At 43.5% G+C, this 19466-nt stretch overlaps 1 protein-coding gene across 2 annotated transcripts in view; it reads left to right on the plus strand.

Moving 5' to 3' along the window:
• TMEM63B (transmembrane protein 63B) overlaps positions 1-19466 on the plus strand; it is a 216587-nt gene that overhangs the window by 63389 nt on the left and 133732 nt on the right. For both annotated transcript variants that reach the window (XM_030195745.1, XM_030195743.1), the window contains exon 2: positions 11330-11534. In XM_030195745.1, the coding sequence (XP_030051605.1) occupies positions 11352-11534 (183 nt within the window). In that variant the 5' untranslated portion in view covers positions 11330-11351. The remainder of the gene's footprint in view (positions 1-11329; positions 11535-19466) is intronic.

Below are 19466 nucleotides of genomic sequence, written 5' to 3' on the forward strand. Positions count from 1 at the left end.
TGATTCCATGGGAATATATATATGAATATATATGAGTAAAGCTACTGATGTTTCTATAAATATCTTCTTTTCTGTTGTGTTAAATTACTAGCATGTCCAGAAATGCAAACAGTATGGTCTTACCAGACAACCCTAGTTGCTGCACACTTCTGACCTGGCCTCCTCTTCCAGAGTAGAAGGCAAAGGAAAGCGGTGTATCAAGGCCCATCCCCTTTCCCTTTTCCCTCCTCCCTCCCACTCTTTCTAGTCCAGAAAGGAATCTTACTGTCATCCAAGATGGCAAATGTCCAGAAGATCCAGCTCGCTTTGCAGCCAAAACCAGGGCCAAGGTTTTGAGTGCTTCCACAGGCATATAACCAGCATTCCAGTATCTGTACGGGACAACCTACCAGTAGGAGAGAGGCTACAATTTTTTAAAAATAGAAAAAAAGAGGTCCGATACTTCCACAAACAAACCATAAGGATCAAAAAAACACTCAAGGGTGGAAGAACGCCACAAGTCCAAAAATGACCACTTCTGTGACCACGGCAGCCTTCATCAGGGGTCTAAAAACATAAAATCGATAAATTAGTTCTTTTTGTGTTTGATGTTTGATGATTTGAATTTATCGATTTTATGTTTTTAGACCCCTGTTGAAGGCTGTTTTAGCCGAAACGCGGACCGTGTAGGGTCCCAATAAACTTTCAAATTGGTTCTTTTACTGCCGTGATCACAGAAGTGGTTATTTTTGGACTTGTGGCGTTCTTCCACCCTTGTGTGTTTTTACAATTTCTTCAAACTACTGGCCCCTTGTTACCTCCAATCAGTTGCTTCCAAAGACCTAGGATACCATCTGCATCTATTCAAAACACCACCAGATTGCTCACTGAAAGCATTGTGTTTAAGCTTTCAGCAAAGAAATACTTATAAAGGGTCTCTGTTTCCTCTTAGAGAGAAAGAGAATTATAATCTATAGAAACTGAAATAACCAGGAGAAAAATATACGAGAATAGATAAGTATGCATGATATGTGTTCACTGTAAAAACAAAAGAAGAAAGAAAATGGTGAGAGAAGACACACTTAGAATATGACCTATGTATGCTGAAAAAGCAATAAAAAGCAATCCTGGAACAATTGATCTAATCAAATAAATTAACTTAAGTACATAAGTATTGCCACACTGGGACAGACCAAAGGTTCATCAAGCCCAGAATCCTGTTTCCAATAGTGGCCAATCCAGGTCACAAATACCTGGCAAGATTCCAGAAAAGTTCAATACCTGTTATGCTGCTTATCACAGAACTAAGTGGATTTTTCCCCAAATCAATTTAATAATGGTCTATGGACTTTTCCTTTAGGAAACTGTCCAGACGTTTTTTAAACCCCGCTAAGCTAACCGCCTTTACCACATTCTTTGGCAACTTATTCCAGAATTTACAGAAGAAAACAACCACATTTTACATGCCCATCTAAAACCTAAATCTTACATATGTCACAGATGTGAAGGAATCAAATTACAAGTTCAGAGTCTACATAAGAAAACGCATGTCAACTTGTTCTTCAGTCAAGAAGAGAATATAGTCCTGGGAAGATCTCAGCTTTCTCTTAGAATCATTGACATTCAGTCTGATCTTGCAAAATATGGAAAGTCAAAGATAATAGTGCCAAATCATAGTGGTCAAAAATTATGAATAATATGAGGCATACCATGGCTATTCCAACAGGCCTATTATAATGAACTAGTAAAACAGGCCCGTTTCTGACACAAATGAAACGGGCACTAGCAAGGTTTTCCTCGGAGTGTGTATGTTTGAGAGAGTATGTGTGAGATTGACTGTGTGTGAGAGAGAGAGAGAGAGTGAATGTGCGAGTGTGTGTGTGTGACATAGAGAGAGTGAGACTGCTGGGTGCGAGTGTGTCTCTTCTGTCCCCCCTCCAGCCACCCAGCGATTCTACTTTTTCCCTTGCCCCCCTCCAGCCACCCAGCGATTCTCCTTTCTCCCCTGCCCCTCCTCCAGCCACCCGCTGATGCTCTTCTCTCCCCTGCACCCCCCCTCCAGCCACCCAGCGAGTCTCCTCTGTCCCCTGCCCCCATTCCAGCCACTCATCGATTCTCCTTTTTATCCTGCCCCCCTCCAGTCACCCAGTGATTATCCTATTTCCACTGCCCCCCCCTCCAGCCACCCAGCAATTGTCCTCTCTCCCCTGCCCCCCCTCCAGCCACTCCTCCACTTTATATTTCAATATATTTATTAGACTTTCATATATACACCAAGAACACTCTTGTACCACTACAGGAGAACAGTATTTACATATTATACAGGAAATAACAAAACTTCACAATTACTATCCCGCCTCCTTCCTTAGTCCACACCTAGGGAACCCAAGCCACAGTTCTAGGAAAAGAATTGTAAATCAAAACCCCCCCTAAAGGGGAGACACAAATAAAGCGACTCAAAAAGGAGATGTAGAGGATTATTATAACTGAGGTGCTGATCTTATCTCTGCTCCAGTTACCAGAGAAGGGGCACCCGCGCCCCCCCGAGAGTCCAGGAACGTTTTCAACTGCAAAGGTTCAAAAAACACATACTTCACAGCCTCCATCTTCACCACACATTTACAGGGATAATTGAGCCAAAAAAGGCCCCCCAACTGAAACACAGTAGGGCGCAGCTTCAGAAAAGCTTGCCGCCTCTTCTGCGTTACCTTGGTCACATCAGGATACATCCGAACTTGAACATTCAAAAACTTTTCCTTCCGAAATTTAAAGAACAGCTTCAAAATCCGATCTCTATCAAAATGAGAAATAAATGTCACAATAAGAGTAGCGCGCTCCTGCCGCTCCTCCTCGCCCTCCAGCTCCCTAATGAAGTCCAAGGTGTCAAACCGCACAGCAGATTCCTCAACACCAGCCTGCACGCCCTGCGCCACTCGTTTAAATGGTTGCAAATAATATATCTGTGAGATAGCCGGGCATGCTGGTTCCGGCACCTTTAACACTTTCAATAGGTATTTTTTAAAAGTCAGAATAGGTGCAGTCAGTTGTTGTTTAGGAAAATTTATCACTCGCAGAGTGTTAGCCCTCTGCCGATTTTCAAGAGCCTCAATCTTCCCATGTAACCACTTATTTTCTTTAATAAGGGTAGCGTGCACCGATTGAACTGACTTAATGGCCAACTCCTGGGCCTCAGATCTTTCTCCAACCTCCTTCAATTGCTGTCCCATAACAGAAATAGTCTCTAATGGTAGCTGTGAGGTCTGTGACAAAAGCAACATTTTCTTAGAAAGAGAAGTTTCCAATGTCAGCAACGCCTCCCATATTGTTTCCAAAGTGAAATTCGGCGGTTTAGGTAAAAGTGAAGACTTACATAATTCTTCAACGCTCCTCGCTGACCCCATGGAGAGACTGGCCCCCTCCTCCAGCAGTCTTCCCCCCGGAGCACCGCCTCCCGACATGCTGAACCTGCTCCCTTCCAGGGACTGCTGTCCTCTCCTATCCGATCCAGGTCCTGTCCCAGGGCCCTCCGCCCCCTCCTCGGAGGCCAGGAAACCCTGTCCGGCCGCATCTCGCACCGAGGCAGGCATGGGAGGCGGCTCCCTCACCTCCGGGCTAAGCTCCGTCTCAAGCGGCTGGGACGCTTCGCCTCTCTCCGTCCCTCCCGACACCGAGGCACCCGAACTCAGCTGACTTCCTCCCACCACAACGAAGCGATCCATTGTGCCAGAAGCAGGCCCTGCGGGCGCCGCTGAACCAGGCACCCGCTTGCCCTTCTGCTTCGGCATTCCTTAGGTAAGCTTATTTTAGGCAAACGATCTCTACTGAGCTGCCGCGCTGCACTCCCTTCAGGCCGCCATCTTGGGTCCTCTTCCCACTCCTCCACTTTAATCAGCATATATTAAATTCCCCCCATGTGCTACAGAAAAGCACCGAGCACATCCTATATAATAAAATGCGCCTCCAACGTTCTGAAGCCGAGAAAGTGAAGCCTTCAAGCCTTGAAGCATTCGTGCGCTCTGTAAGGCTCCATCTTCTCAATTGACGACACGTAGTTCCGGAACGTTGCAGAAATGCTTCAAGGCTTGAAGGCTTCACTTTCTCGGCTTCAGAACGTTGGCGGTGCGTTTTATTATATAGGATAATGCATGTCATAGTGCAGTATCAATGCCTGAATGAGACTAAGGGCCCTGTTTACTAAGCCGCTCTGTAGGTCCACAAACGTTTTAGCGTGCGCTAATGCTAGAGACACCCATAGGAATATTGTGGGTGTCTCTATCGTTAGCGTGCACTAAAAGGTTAATGTGCCTTACTAAACAGGGCCCTAATTGTCCTAGTCGCGTGTGTTCTTGAGTGTATGGGTCACTTTACTATAAATTTTACAGTTCCTTTCTCACACTTTTTTATTGTTATTTCTTTCCCCTGTCCATCAGTAAAAGCAGGTTTGAATAAATAAAAATAAATATTGTAAAGATGAATGGTTTACCTCTGTTGTTATACCTTTTTGTTATACCTTCCTATTTTGATTTCTCATCATACGATATCACAGTGGCAAGGATTGCTCTCCCAGTTTTATCTGGAGAGGGAATAGACCTAGAATTGCCCACTCTGTTATTTCTAAACACAAGGCCTTTGGTGGATTGACGGTACCAGATTTGAATACTTACTATCATGCTGCCCAAGTGCAACATTTGTGGGACTGGAGGAGGAGGGGGGGTTTCATGGGGGCTCCGTGGTTCCTCATGGGTGAATGTGACGATTAACCCATTACTAAGCAGACGAGTGTTGAGACTCTTGTAGGGTATTCAGTGGCTATCCAGATGCTTACCTTTGACTTTGCTATGGTGAGGGGCTACTCCTACTTTTGATTTGAAATTTGCTTCTTGGGCTAAAGCAGGTTTACAATATGTGTACCAGCTATATGAGGGCACAGCTTTAAAATCTTTCCTAAATTTATAGAGGGAATGCAACTTGGGTAAAAGTGACTTTTTAAAATACCAAGCACATTCACAATAATAGCTGTGGATCACCCTGTGTTCGACTAGGAGAGATTTGCATGTGCTTCCTCCTTGGTATGTAAATCTATCTCATGCATATTCATTGTGGATATCCAAATCCAATAAATAGTAGTAAATCACCTGGACTGGATGATGAGTACTGAAAAGAACTCAAAAACATGAAATCGCTGATCTTCTGAAAAAATTTTTTCTTGATGTTAGTCCTTAAGCCTACTACCCTGCAACTTCAATTAAATGTCCTCTAGTTTGATCAACTTCCCCGTCTTTGACAAAGATCTGTTTATTAATACTTTTAAAGTATTCAAATGTTTGTCATATCTCCCCTAGCCCCCCTTTCTTCTAGGGTCTACATATTCATGTCTTTTGGTGCAAAACCCATACCATCTTGGTCGCCTTCCTCTGAACCGCTTCAGATCTTTATGTCCTTAGTGAGATAAGACCTCTAAAATGGGGCTGGTGGTTGGGCGGCGGGGATAGTGCTGGGCAGACTTATAAGGTCTGTGCCAGAGCTGGTGTTGGGAGGCGGGGATAGGGCTGGCCAGACTTATATGGTCTGTGCCCTGAAGAGGACAGTACAAATAAAAAAGTAGCACATATGAATTTATCTTCTTGGGCAGACTGGATGGACCGTGCAGGTCTTTTTCTGCCGTCATCTACTATGTTACTATATGTTACTATGTAAACACAATACTCCAAGTTGGGCTTCATTAATGTCTTGTACAGGGGCATTAACATTGCCTTTCTTCTGCTGGTTGTACCTCTCTCTATGCAGCCTAGCATCCTTCTGGCTACAGCCATCTTGTCACATTGCTTCATCGTTTTGAGATCCTCAAACACTATCACCCCAAGATCCCTGTCCTGGTCCATGCAAATCAGCCTGTTGCCCCCTAGCACATATAGCTCCTTTGGATTTTGACACCCCAAACGCTAGACCACTCAACATTTTGTAGATCTCTATCATGTCTTCCCCCTCAACCATCTCTTCTCAAAGCTGAAGAGCTCTAATCTATTTGGCATTGTTCCATCCCCTTAATCATTTTGGTCGCTCTTCTGTGCTTTTTCCAGTTCTGCTATATCTTTTTTGAGATGTGGCAACCTCATCATGAAGTGTTGCGGAAGCATTATGATATTTTTTGTTTTTGATTTCTATCCCTTCCTAATATTTCCATGTGTTCTTTTGCTTTTTTGTTTCTGACTTGGAGGAGAGAAGAAAGGGATGGATTGAATGATCATGGAGTTCTCTCGAGGTGCTGTCTATGGAATTCTATGGAATAGTTCAGTACCCATTTGGAAGGAGTAATGAAATTAAACCAGGTGCGATAATAGAAGAGTGGAATGGAGGAGTGGCCTAGTGGTGAGGGTGGTAGACTTTGGTCCTGGGGAACTGAGGAACTGAGTTGGATTCCCACTTCAGGCACAGGCAGCTCCTTGTGACTCTTGGCAAGTCACTTAACCCTCCATTGCCCCATGTAAGCTGCATTGAGCCTGCCTTGAGTGGGAAATCGCAGGGTACAAATGTAACAAAAATAAAATAGATACTATTGGAGATTCTACATGGAATGTTGCTACTATTGGAGATTCTACATGGAATGTTGCTACTATTGCAGATTCTACATGGAATGTTGCTATTCCACTAGCAACATTCCATGTAGAAGCCGGCCACATTGGTGATCTGCAAGGGCCGACTTCTACATGGAATGTTGCTATTCCACTAGCAACATTCCATGTAGAAGCCGGCCACATTGGTGATCTGCAAGGGCCGACTTCTACATGGAATGTTGCTAGTGGAATAGCAACATTCCATGTAGAATCTCAAATAGTAGCAACAGTGGAGGAGTGGCCTAGTGGTTAGAGTGGTGGACTTTGGTCCTGGGGAACTGAGGAACTGAGTTCGATTCCCACTTCAGGCACAGGCAGCTCTTTGTGACTCTGGGCAAGTCACTTAACCCTCCATTGCCCCATGTAAGCCGCATTGAGCCTGCCATGAGTGGGAAAGCGCAGGGTACAAATGTAACGGAAAAAAAAAAGAAACCATTAGACGTCAATTTAACCACAGGACGCCACTGTCTCATAGCCAAGGCAAGATGAAAAGTGTATTGAGCCCTAAGCAAACGTCCATTTGTGGCTTCTAACATGGACTCCCATTTTTTTCTCAGGCTCCCCCCCTCCCCCCCCAAGCTAGGATATTTGTTCATGGCTTTTCCTTCACACGTCACATTGGCAGAAGGATTGTAGGAGAAATTGCAGCTTAGTTGTGGGTGGTGGTGGTGGCAGCATTAGGCTGTGATTGAGGACTATGGAAGCACATATTTTGAATGGCATGGCCTAGTATTCAGAGCAATGGATTGACCACCAGGGAAGCTGGGCAAATTATGTTCACTATCATTTTGTACAGACCAAAGAGAAGGCCAGATATTGACAGATATAAATCTAGAAGAGACTTGATTGAAGGGTTGATAGAGGTCTATAAAATCATAAGTGGAGCAGAATGGGTAAGCACACATTGTTCACTCATTCCAAAAATATAAAAACTAAGAGTCACAACATGACGTTACTAAGTAGCATTTTTAAACACATTGGATAAATTATATATTGAAATTTACTACCAGAGAATATGATGAAAGCAGTTAGCGGAGCCGGGTTTAAAAAAAAAGGGGGTTTGGACACGTTAATGGAGGACAAGTCCATAAACTGTTATCTCTGGGAGTAATCGGCATAAAATGTCTTTACTTTTTGGGCTCCTGCCAGGTACTTGTGACCTAGATTGGCCACCGTTTGAAACAGGGTGCTGGGTGTGATGGATCTTTGATCTGACCCAGTATGGTGATTCATATGCTATAGAAATGTTAAATAGTAGGAGTAAACCTTGTTAATATCTTGTCACAGGTGAGAGGTAAATACCAACCTATCCTTCCTTGACCCTACCCAGTCTGTCTTTCCTGAATGTGTTACCGTACTAAGCCCACTGCCCTTTTATATTATAATCACAAAAGATCCTTCACTAACTATGTGTTCACTGTTTAAACAATTCTTAGGACCACAGTACTTGCAATATCAAAAATTAATATAGGAAGGAATTTTTTTGAAGAGGTAACAAACTTATTAAGCCTGCTTTTTATCCATCATGGATAAAAAAAAAAAACCTTCTACCTTCATTAAATATATTTAATGTCTTCAGATTTTCATTTTTAATAAAAGCTACTTAGCTTTTGATCAGATGTATCTGGCTCCAGTTCCTTATTTCTCCCATCTTTTTTCCATATTCTTGTTCAGCTGGATGTTGCAACAGCTGCTCAACAGCTGGCTTATAGGCTCTTGCTTGCTGTTATATAATTGTGATTCTGTTCTACATGTACCCTAATTAAGCCGAGTGACTTCAGTTGCTCATCAGATTTAGCAGGGCTAGAGGAGGCTTTTCTGCTCACTCGTTCTGAAGGTGGGTATTCTCGTGACATGCACGTTCATTAAATATTACTGCAGACAAAGGGAAATCTTGTGCTCCATAGAACATCTCTGTGCATGTTCATTACACCCATCATATTCTGTAGGGTTCTGCCAGTGGATAGAAATTAAGCTAAAATACTTAGTCAGACCTTGTAGGTCTCTTCTAGCGTATCACATTCTAATCCTGCCGACGTGTCCTGTATTCTCATATCTAATCCTGTGTGTAATGTCATTTAATCCGGCTATTATATGGTGTAATATAATTGGGCCTCAGTAAAACAGATACCCAGTCTCCGGCCACCTGCATTTAGAGTGAAGTGGAAAGGCTGCCAGTGGGGCTGGGCTTTGGGCCAGGTGTGGTAGAGGCTCAGGCAGACATAGCTGCTGGACCATAGAAAATGGGAAGGCAAGGAAGAGAGAAGGAAGGGGAAAGAAAAACAAAATAAATATAAAGAGAAGTGAGAGTAAAAATGAGATGAAATGAGCTAAACAAACTGCAAAACTTTCTCTCTTTACCCTACGTTTTTTATTTTATTATATTTATGTATTTATTTATTTTGCTGGCTGCTAGGTTTTCTAAGTAACAAAAGAGAGGGTCCAGAAGTACACAGATCAAGATGGTACAGTATAGGGGGTGAAGTGCTTCAGTGTACAAAGGAAGAGCGGGACTTGGCGGTGATTGTGTCCGATGACTTTAAAGCTTCCAAACAGGTAGAAAAAGTGACAGTCAAAGCCAGAAGGATGCTCAGGTGCATAAAAAGAGGGATGACCAGCAGGGAAAAGGAGGTGACGGTGCCCTTGTATAAGTGTCTGGTGAGGCCCCATTTAGAGTACTGTGTACAGTTCTAGAGACCGCACCTACAGAAAGATATGAAAAGGATGTAGTCTGCCCAGAGGGCGGCTACAAAATTGGTAAGTGGTCTTCAACACAAAAAATATAGGGACAGGCTTATGAACCTCAACATGTGTATGCTGGAAGAGGGGAGGGAGAGAGGAGCTATGATAAATATCTCAAGGGCATTAATCTACAGGAAGTGAGTCTTCTTCAACTGAAGGAGAACTCTGGAACGAGGGGGCATACGATGAAGTTGAGGGAATAGGCTTAGGAGTAATCTAAGAAAGTATTATTTTACAGAAAGGGTGGTGGAGGCATGGAATCGTTTATCGTTTATTTATTTATTATACCGTTTCTAATTGCATTCACAAAACAGAACAGGTTACATCTTAAAAATAACATTATAGTATAAAACATATAAGAAATCCATTAGTTTGATAGAAAAGCACAGCAAACCTAAACATCCATTCTAAAAGATATAAAAACAATGTGCAAGCATTCAAAACAAACTGTATAAGTAATCATATTATTTGTTACTGCATATTCATTCTGTCTGTTTTTCCCCTTTCATCCCAGATTATTATCGAACGTATCCTGAAACAGATATGTTTTCAAAAGTTTGCGAAACTGAATATAGGACTCTTCCAATCTAACAGTTTTAGGAAGACAGTTCCAAGTAGAGGGAGCTAGAAAAAAAGCTGAGTTTCTAGTAGATTCCCAACTAGCCTTTTGTGGTGGTGGAATTACTAATCTATTATCTGTAAGTGATCAAAGTGTTCGTGTAGGTGAATATGGTAAGGTAGGATTAGCTAAATATGATGGAGTCAATGAATGTATGGCTTTATGTACTACTACTACTACTTAGCATTTCTATAGCGCTGCCAGGGTTACGCAGCGCTGTACAAGTTTAAATATGGGGAAGGACAGTCCCTGCTCAAGAGAGCTTACAATCTAAAGGTAAAAACTATGTAGTCAGTGTAGGTATCAGGAATGGGAAGGTGGTTAGGCACCAAAAGCAAGGGAGAAGAGATGGGCCTTGAGTAAGGACTTGAAAATGGGCAGGGTGTCAGAGTAAGAATTTTAAATTTTATTCTGGCTTCAACTGGAAGCCAATGAAGATGATATAGGAGAGGTGTAATCCTATCGTATTTTGAGGCTCTACAAATAATACGAGCTGCCGTATTTTGTATCATCTGTAGCCGTTTTATACTGATCTTGGTAAGACCTGCATAGATGGCATTGCAGTAGTCCAGACGTGTTATAACATATGGCCTCCCAGTGGAGGTTGTGGAGTCGAGGACTGTATCAGAATTTAAGAAGGCATGGGATAAGCATGTGGGATCGCTTAGGAAAAGGAAGAATTAGGGGTTACAGAGGATGGACAGGCTGGATGGGTCATGTGGCCTTTATCTGCCGTCATGCTTCTACATTGCTTACAAAAGAAAGCACGTTTTGTGGCCTCCAAGGCTGGAACAATGGTACAGTTTTTAATAAAAAAGAACCCGACATGGGCTGTGTTTCGATACAACGTGCACCTGCCTCAGGGGTCAATACCAGTATCCATGTGTGCGCAAGCGTGGGGTTATTGCTACCAAAGCCAGGCAGCACTGTGGAGTAAAGCTGTGCAGGCAGCTAGATTTCCCTCCATTTGTGTGCAGTTACTGTTCAGGAATATTTAGAGTCCATCAAAGGACGATTTGGGACTCTTGTTTACTTCAAGGGATATTTGGTTTTGACCCCTGAGGCAGACGCACATTGTGCCGAAACACGGCCCGTGTTGGGTCCTTTTTAGTTAAAGACTGTACCATTGTTCCAGCCTTGGAGGCCCTTTTGTTTTGTTGCTAAGTTTTCCAGTCTTAGTTATAATCCAGATTTCACGAAGCATTTTAATTGTCTGTATATATTAGATTATGTTTGTGTAAGGAGCTCTAATCAGCTTTTTTTTATGTTGGAAGGTTCCGTATCCTGTTCTCACTGTGGTGCTGAATATTAACTTTTGACATTTGTTCTGCTTCTCCACAGTCATTCTGGGTTTCTTTTTTTTTTCTTTCTGTAGATAAGATCATGAAGCAGTGAAGATGTTTGCCTTCCTGTTTGCTGCTCTAGACACGGCAGGTGCGTCCTGCACGACCTCCAGTTGCAACAACAATGCCACAACCAAGGACTACTGCTTCACTGCTCGCATCCGCAGTACCGTGCTTCAGGGCCTGCCTTTCGGAGGAGTTCCCACTGTCCTCGCCCTTGACTTTATGTGCTTTCTGGTGAGTCTTGGCAAGCATGGGGATCCTGATATTATTTATTTATTGATTGCATTTGTATCTCACATTTTCCCACCTTTTCGCAGGCTCAATGTGGCTTACATTATGCCGTAATGTCGATCGCCATTTCCGGAATGAGAAATACAAGGTGGTATTGCATTAAAGTTCATAAATGATAGAGTAAATTATAGAGTAAGTTAAATAATCAGTTCATTTCCGGCGTGAGAAATAAGGTGGTAGTGCGTTAACGTTCGTTAGTGACAGAGTGACTGAAGCAGTCAGGTATAGAGAGTTCGGTTTTGTCTAGTTCTGGAAGAGTTTTGTTGTCTGGTATTTAGGATGGATCATTGTGGTATGTCTTTTTGAACATAAGTTTTGAATATAATTATTTATCATGCTATCTCACAGCCTGTCAGATGTTCTCAGATGGGTTAGGCGTTTTCAATATCAGGTTCTTCCCAAGAACCTAAGATGCGGGCAGTTCCATGCAGCACAGCCTACTGTAGTTGTCGTTGTTGTTGTTATGATTTACTTATTTATTTCATTTGTGCCCCGCGCTTTCCCACACATGGCAGGCTCAATGCGGCTTACATAGTAACAATATAAAGAATTACAAAGTCGTAAGAAGAATATACAGTTTGTAGTAAATGCAAAATTAATGGGGTTAACAGATAAGTAAATTGAGCATTGGAGGGATTGGGTGCAGAATGAAATGAGCGTTGGGAAGTAGGCGTAGGAAGATGGAGAGGAATAGATATGGGAAAGCAATAAGGATAATGGGAAACATGGTCAATGTATAAACAATCGTCAATAAGAATCATGTGAGCAAGCTTTGGTTAGGTTGAATTGTTAGGGTAGGCTGTCTTGAAGAGATGGGTCTTCAGTGCTTTTCTGAAGGGCAAAAGGCCGTTAATGGTACTAATGATGAATGAAACTTATAATCCGCTCTGTCCGAAGATCACAGCAGATTACAACACAACATATACAAGGCAGAATCCAGCAAAACAAAACTCAAGTCAATCATTCCTTAAAACATTAAAACAATATAGGAATAATATTACAGCAGCCATATTCAAATCAAAGATTTTTCCCATGCATCAGCCAGCCGAGTATGTGTCCTGAAACAAATGCATTTGCAGTTATTTCCTAAACTCAAGGATATCTGTGAAGCATTCACAGGACAGGGCCAGCAACTGTCTCGCATAATTTTGCAATTATTTTCAAATCTTAGTACTCTTGGTGGGCATTAGAGCTTTAACAGGGAAGCAAAGATTTCAGGAGCATCATTATGCACCAATAAGAAGATTTTAAATTTTATATGGTAGGTAATAGGCAGCCAATGTGGATACCGATTCCAATCAGCTCCCATCAGTATTCGAGCAGCAACATTCTGTGCAATGTGCCAAGGCCTTAAAGCTGAACCTGAAAGACCTATAAATAACCCATTGCAGTAATCAAAATGGGAAATTATTAAAGCCTGAAAAATACATGTGGAGGGGCATAATTGAATGGGGACAACCATCTCTAAGGGCACCCATCTCTAAGGTCGTCCCGGCGAAGGGGCGGGGAATCCGCTATTATCAAAACAAGATGGGTGTCCATCTTTCGTTTCGATAATACGGTGAGGGATGCCCAAATCTCAACATTTAGGTCGACCTTAGAGATGGTTGTCCCCGGTTTTCGGCCATAATGGAAACCGAGGACGCCCATCTCAAAAACGACCAAATCCAAGGCATTTGGTCATGGGAGGAGCCAGCATTGGTAGTGCACTGGTCCCCCTCACATGCCAGGACACCAACCGGGCACCTTACCTTTGGTGCTGAGCCCCCCCAAACTCCCCCCAAAACTCACTCCCCATTGAGGCTTGGTCATGAAAAAAAATGGACCAAGTAAAGTTGACCAAATGCTCGTCAGGGACGCCCTTCTTTTTTCCATTATCGGCCGAGGACGCCCATCTCTTAAGCACGCCCCAGTCCCACCTTCGCTACGCCTCTGACACGCCCCCGTGAACTTTGGTCATCCCCGCGATGGACTGCAGTTGAGAACGCCCAAAATCGGCTTGCGATTATGCAGATTTGGGCGACCCTGGGAGAAGGACGCCCATCTCCAGATTCGTGTAGGAAGATGGGAGCCCTTCTCTTTCGAAAATGCCCCTGATAGTGAAACTTCCAATGTACATTTTAAACAACGTAAAATATGAAGCTTATAAATACCATTTTAATGACGAGAAATATGCATCTTCATGGGTAATTGTGGATCCAACATAATATCTACATTTTTCAAAGTTTTTGAAATCGCAATAGGGTGATCATTATTCATAAAAAAACATAAGGTATTGCAATGAAGATGATCCATGTAGAAACATAATCTCAGTCGTCTTCATGTTCATGCACTATCTATTAAGCAGCATCCACCTTTCTGTTTAAGATATTACACTGTATTCATAGTTTCACCAACAAAACCCGGAGTAACACTTTTATAGGCAATGAGAACCAAGAGGAAACATTCTCCCGTAAATGTGCTTGTTGGAGTTGCTCAGTTAAAAATGAGAAAAAAAAACAAAATCCCAGTTAAACCGTACTACTTGTCCTTAACCCTTTAGTGTCCAATGTTCTCGTGATAAACCATATGGGAACATATTGATGGGAACATTGGACACTAAAAGGGTTAATGATAATCATCTATATAATAAAATGGTCAAACGTATCAAAAGCTGCAGAGATGTTGAGCATTACCAAAATGTAAGAGGTGGTGTGTTCAAATCCACAACGAATATCATCAAAGCTAGATAAGGTCTCAATACTATGTTGTGCACAAAAAAATAAATTGAAATTTGTCTAGTGCATCCTCTGTTGTTAAATGCTATCAAGTCGGTGTCTGGATAGTTGCTCTGAGCTGTGTTCGGTCTTCAGTCAGACAGCTAATCATGATAGTGGCATTGATAGAATGGCTTAGGGGAGATTAGGTAGGTAAGCTTCTACGGTCTGTGCTGTGATCGAGGCTGAATAGACTTGGATGGGCTGGAGTGGAGCTTTTCAGGGGCTATGACAAGAACTTCAGAAATTTTAGAACAAGGCCAATGCCGGGAAGACTTCTGTTGTCTATGCCCTAAAAAAGGCAAGGATAAATCAACCTGTGGGCTAGTATGTCCAGTAGGTGGCCTTTGTGTGGGATGAGATGCCTTGTGCTGTTGTGAAGTTCGTTAGAGTTTTGGTGTTACTGTCGTTCAGTTTGTCTAGGTGCAGATTGTTTATTTATTTATTTATTGCACTTGTATCCCACATTTTTCCACCTATTTGCAGGCTCAATGTGGCTTACAAAGACCTGTTATGGCATCACCATTTCAGGGTACAAGAAATACAATTGGTGTTACAAAAGATATCAAGGCTAACAAGTTGATCCAGTCAAGCAATTATGGAAAGAAGACAGTCGGAATAAGGGAGGAGTGGTGTTTTTTGTGGTTAGTTATGGATTCTAGTGATAGGCTTTGTTGAAGAGAGAGGTTTTCAGCTATTTGCGAAAGTTAGTTATTTCGTTAATCATTTTCAAGTGAGTTGGTAGTGCATTCCACCAATTAGCAGGACATTTTGTTGGTTTGTGAAGGTGTTTGATACATAGTCCATGAAATCGTCTTGGGCGTTTGTCCAGCTATCTACAAGTGTTGTCAGTGATTTTGCGTTTCAGTCTTTGAGGATAAATGTTTAGCAACAGGCTCAACAGTGAAAGTGGATTTGTATCTTATCCAACTGCCTCTCCTTTCTTTTTGATTCTGTTGATGTGTATTGTTTTGTATCCTGGTGGGCATAGATCCAGCAGCACTGGGTCGTCTTCTAGGTGTAGCCATGTTTCTGTTTTGAGTAGTAATCTTAGTTTTTCCATTTCAGTCCAGTCCAGTCTCTCAGTAGGACGGTCTTGTTGACTGCTGATTGTGCATTTGTATATCCTATCATTTATAAAAATTACAGTAACGGATCTCACGTTTTACAAAAATGAAGGAGGATGTATAAACAGCAGAACATCTTACCTCAGAGTAATTCATCATTGTCCATCCATCCTGCTGGGCACAAGTGGCAGGTCATCCACCAAGGTCTGGGTTCTACCACATTTTTTGTGAACGATCAAAGGACTTTAGTCTGGAGCTTCATAACCTCTCGCTGCTGGAATCTCCAACCAGTCAGAGAGTGAAACTTCTCATCATTTAATGATATTTCATGGTATATTTTCTCACATTGAAAATTTGCCACAGTTTTTCAGTTCTCAAGTAACTTTCAGGCTTTTAACTTATCTCAGTTTGAAGCTGCTTTTACTTCCTTCATATGTATATTTGTAAAGGAAAAAGTCTTTCAAATAAGAGTGCACAAATCATCTCACGACCAATTATTTTTCTTTTCTCCCAGCACCTCCTAGGAGATTTAAGTAATGTTTTTAGATGAGCTACATTTGTTGCTATCAAAAACCAAGGTACTTTTTTCTATACATATTCTTTACATACATTAAAAACTAACCTGCTCAAAAAGGCATCCCTACTGACCCAACTTAAATGCCTTTACCCTGCAACACAACGAAACCCAAGCTCGTAATGGACATATAATAACTCTTCCTCTCTACGATTCCCTAATGTGTCTGTTCACACGAACCTTATTCTACCACAACATTACTGTATTTGTTCAAACTGGAATTGGCGAATGCCTTTACAGTACTATGTAAGCCACATTGAGCCTGCAAATAGGTGGGAAAATGTGGGATACAAATGTAACAAATAAAATAAAATCCTATATAATAATTCTCACCTCCAACAGGATGTGCTTGGGACCGTGCCTGCCGGAAGTGGTCTGCTAGGCAGGCATGCACTGACCTCAGTGACATCAGTGACAGACAATTTGGCAAAGCAAAACAATCTGAGTGCTGGCCATTAGGACACAGGATTGATAGGACAGTTTTAAAAGACTGAAGGAACCGAAAGTGTTAAATGGGGGGAGGGGGGGAGTTCTGAAGGACTGAAAGACATGAACATTTGGGAAAGGAAAACAATCTCTATGCTGGCCATTAGCACACAGGGTAGATAGGAGAGTTTTAGAAGACTGAAGGAAACGAAAGTGTTAAACTGGAGAAGGGGGAGGGAGTTGTGAATGACTGAAAGACATGCAAATTTGGGACAGGAAAACAATCTCTATGCTGGCCATTAGCACACAGGGTACATAGGACAGTTTTAAAAGACTGAAGGAACCAAAAGTGTTCGGGGGGGGGGGGGGGGCAAGTTCTGAATGAATGAAAGAAATGAAAATTTACAAGAGGAACACAATCTGAATGCCGGGCATTTGTACACAGGGTAGATAGGACACTTTTTTTTAAAAAATGAAGGACATGAAAGTATTACATCTTGGGGGAGGGGTGAGGAGGAAAGCGGTGGGGTATCCGGATACTGGGCGTTAGGGCCACAGGTGTACATAGACTTTTGAAAGCCTTAAGGAACCCAAAGTGTGGGAAGGAGGGGAGGGAACGGGGTGAGAGGCATTAGGAACAGGGGAGGGGGCCCTGTCACACACTCTCATTCTCACACACACACTGTCACACAGACAGTCTCACTCTGTCACACACCCGCACATTCACTCTGGCTCTCTCTCTCAAACATACACACTCCCAGGAAAACCTTGCTAGCGCCCATTTCATTCGTTCCAGAAACGGGCCTTTTTTACTAGTAAATAAATATCAGGGCAAAATTCCACAGGCCCGGCCTCCAAGGGGGGACCCGGCGCAAGCAAGCTTCTTCCTGCCTGCTTCCAGGACAGGTTTGTCTTCTCTTAGTCTCTCTCCTGCTGCATGATGCCCAGGACACGGATGATTGTATTAACGCGATATCGCATCAATGCAATCCTGGGTCCTGGGCAGCAGGTGTAACAGGAGCAGGAGAGGACAGCAGCAGTTGGAAAGGGGGCGGGCGGCGCAGGTTGATGCTGTGGCAGTCCAACTGGGGGGGGGGGGGCATCATGGCGCCAGGGGGCGCAGTGGTCCGGTCGTGCCCCAGGCCCAGCTGGGTCTCTCGGTGGCCCTGTATCCTATGGGTATCTTGGTGTGTTTGATAATCTGTAGTTGTCTGTGCGGTCTGTCTGTTTTTAGACTGTGATCTTGTGTGTTGTTCTGGCTTGTCTTTTTGTTGTTGGTTTTGTCTCTTTTGTTGTGAGGATTATAGTTTGGTTCTTCCAGTTGATGATGGGCTCTTTGTTTGTCAGTGATGCGTTTGGGAATTTTGAGCCATTTGTTAGGTGATGCTGCTAGTATTCCGGTTATCCATATTATTATTATGTAATAGGAAGCACATGTTCTTAGGTTGCCATTCTGAGATGCTTTAGGTGCGGGGAACTGCCTGTCAGAATTCCTAATGTGGATCCTAAGTAGGGACCCTCTAGTTATTATTCTATCGGGTGTGGGCATCCTGTGTGGAGCCCCTCTAGTTATTCTCCAGTGTTGCTCAGTCCCAGTGTGGATCGATTGGGCTCGTCCTGCTTTGGTTTTTTGTCCAGTGCTGCCGTACTCCTGCCTCCGGGCTAGGCAGCCCCGATTTGCCGGGTCCTCCTCTCTCCTTCCTGGCTCTTGCACCTTTGCCACTCACTCATCCATACCGACCCAGATCGTATGGGTACTTTGGCATTGTTTCACATGGGTTCCTCTGGGCATTCTGGGGATGCGGTGTCCTCCAACCGTGATGCGAGCTCGTCACTATCCCTGCGCTTCTGCTCTGTCCTGCCTTGGGCACAGAGGGGGTGCCGCTCCAGCAGCTTGCTGCGTGAGATCCCTGGGGTTCCACCACAGGTCTGGCTCTGATGGATTAGGAGCTCTCCGGCCGCAGTGCTCACCTGGTGCCACGCCACGTCGTCCCAGCGCCTCGGCTCCATTCGGTCCCTTGCACTGGCTGCTTGGGATCCAAGGGGTTCAGCTTGTTTCGTTCGGCATGCCTGGTGCCTTGCCGTCCCAGCACCGCAGATCCGATGGATTGGGGACTACTATGGGTTGGGGCTGTTCAACCACTGTGCTCACTTCAGCTTCATCCAGTCCCTGATCAGGGTGCCACTACGATCACTGCAGCCGTGTTCATGCCTCAGTTGGTCTTGCTCCACTGTGGGGGCTCTGACGCAGATTTGGCCCCAGATTTGGGTTTGTGTCTGTCCAATCACTGGAGAGCACCTCAAGGTAGCTTCTGTCAGTCTGCCATCTTTCTACATTTTTACATAGTAGTATTAGAACAGAGTTGTTACTATCTAATCTTTGAAGTGTAATACCAAGTAGAGCAGTTTCAGTACTGTGGTGTGGCCTGAATCCAGTTTGATTGGGATGAAGTGCATTGGTTTTTGTCAGAAAGTCTAGAAGCTAAGAGTGACTTATAGTCTCCTTCCTTTTCTCTCCAAATTACTTGAGCGTGCTGTTCACCGCCGCTGCCTTGATTTTCTCTCCTCACATGCTATTCTTGACCCATTACAATCTGGTTTTCGCCCTCTCCACTCAACCGAAACTGCGCTTACTAAAGTCTCCAATGACCTATTACTGGCTAAATCCAGAGGTCAATATTCCATCCTCATTCTTCTTGATCTTTCCGCTACTTTTGACACTGTCGATCACAGCATACTTCTCAATACCCTGTCCTCACTTGGATTCCAGGGCTCTGTCCTTTCCTGGTTCTCTTCCTACCTCTCCCTCCGCACCTTTAGTGTTCACTCTGGTGGATCCTCTTCTACTTCTATCCCTCTGCCTGTCGGCGTACCTCAGGGTTCTGTTCTTGGTCCCCTCCTCTTTTCTATCTACACTTCTTCCCTTGGTTCATTAATCTCATCCCATGGCTTTTCCTACCATCTCTATGCTGATGACTCCCAAATCTACCTTTCTACCCCTGATATCTCACCTTGCATCCAAACCAAAGTTTCAGCGTGCTTGTCTGACATT

Source organism: Microcaecilia unicolor, chromosome 3 (assembly GCF_901765095.1).
Source record: "Microcaecilia unicolor chromosome 3, aMicUni1.1, whole genome shotgun sequence".
NCBI lineage: Eukaryota > Metazoa > Chordata > Amphibia > Gymnophiona > Siphonopidae > Microcaecilia > Microcaecilia unicolor.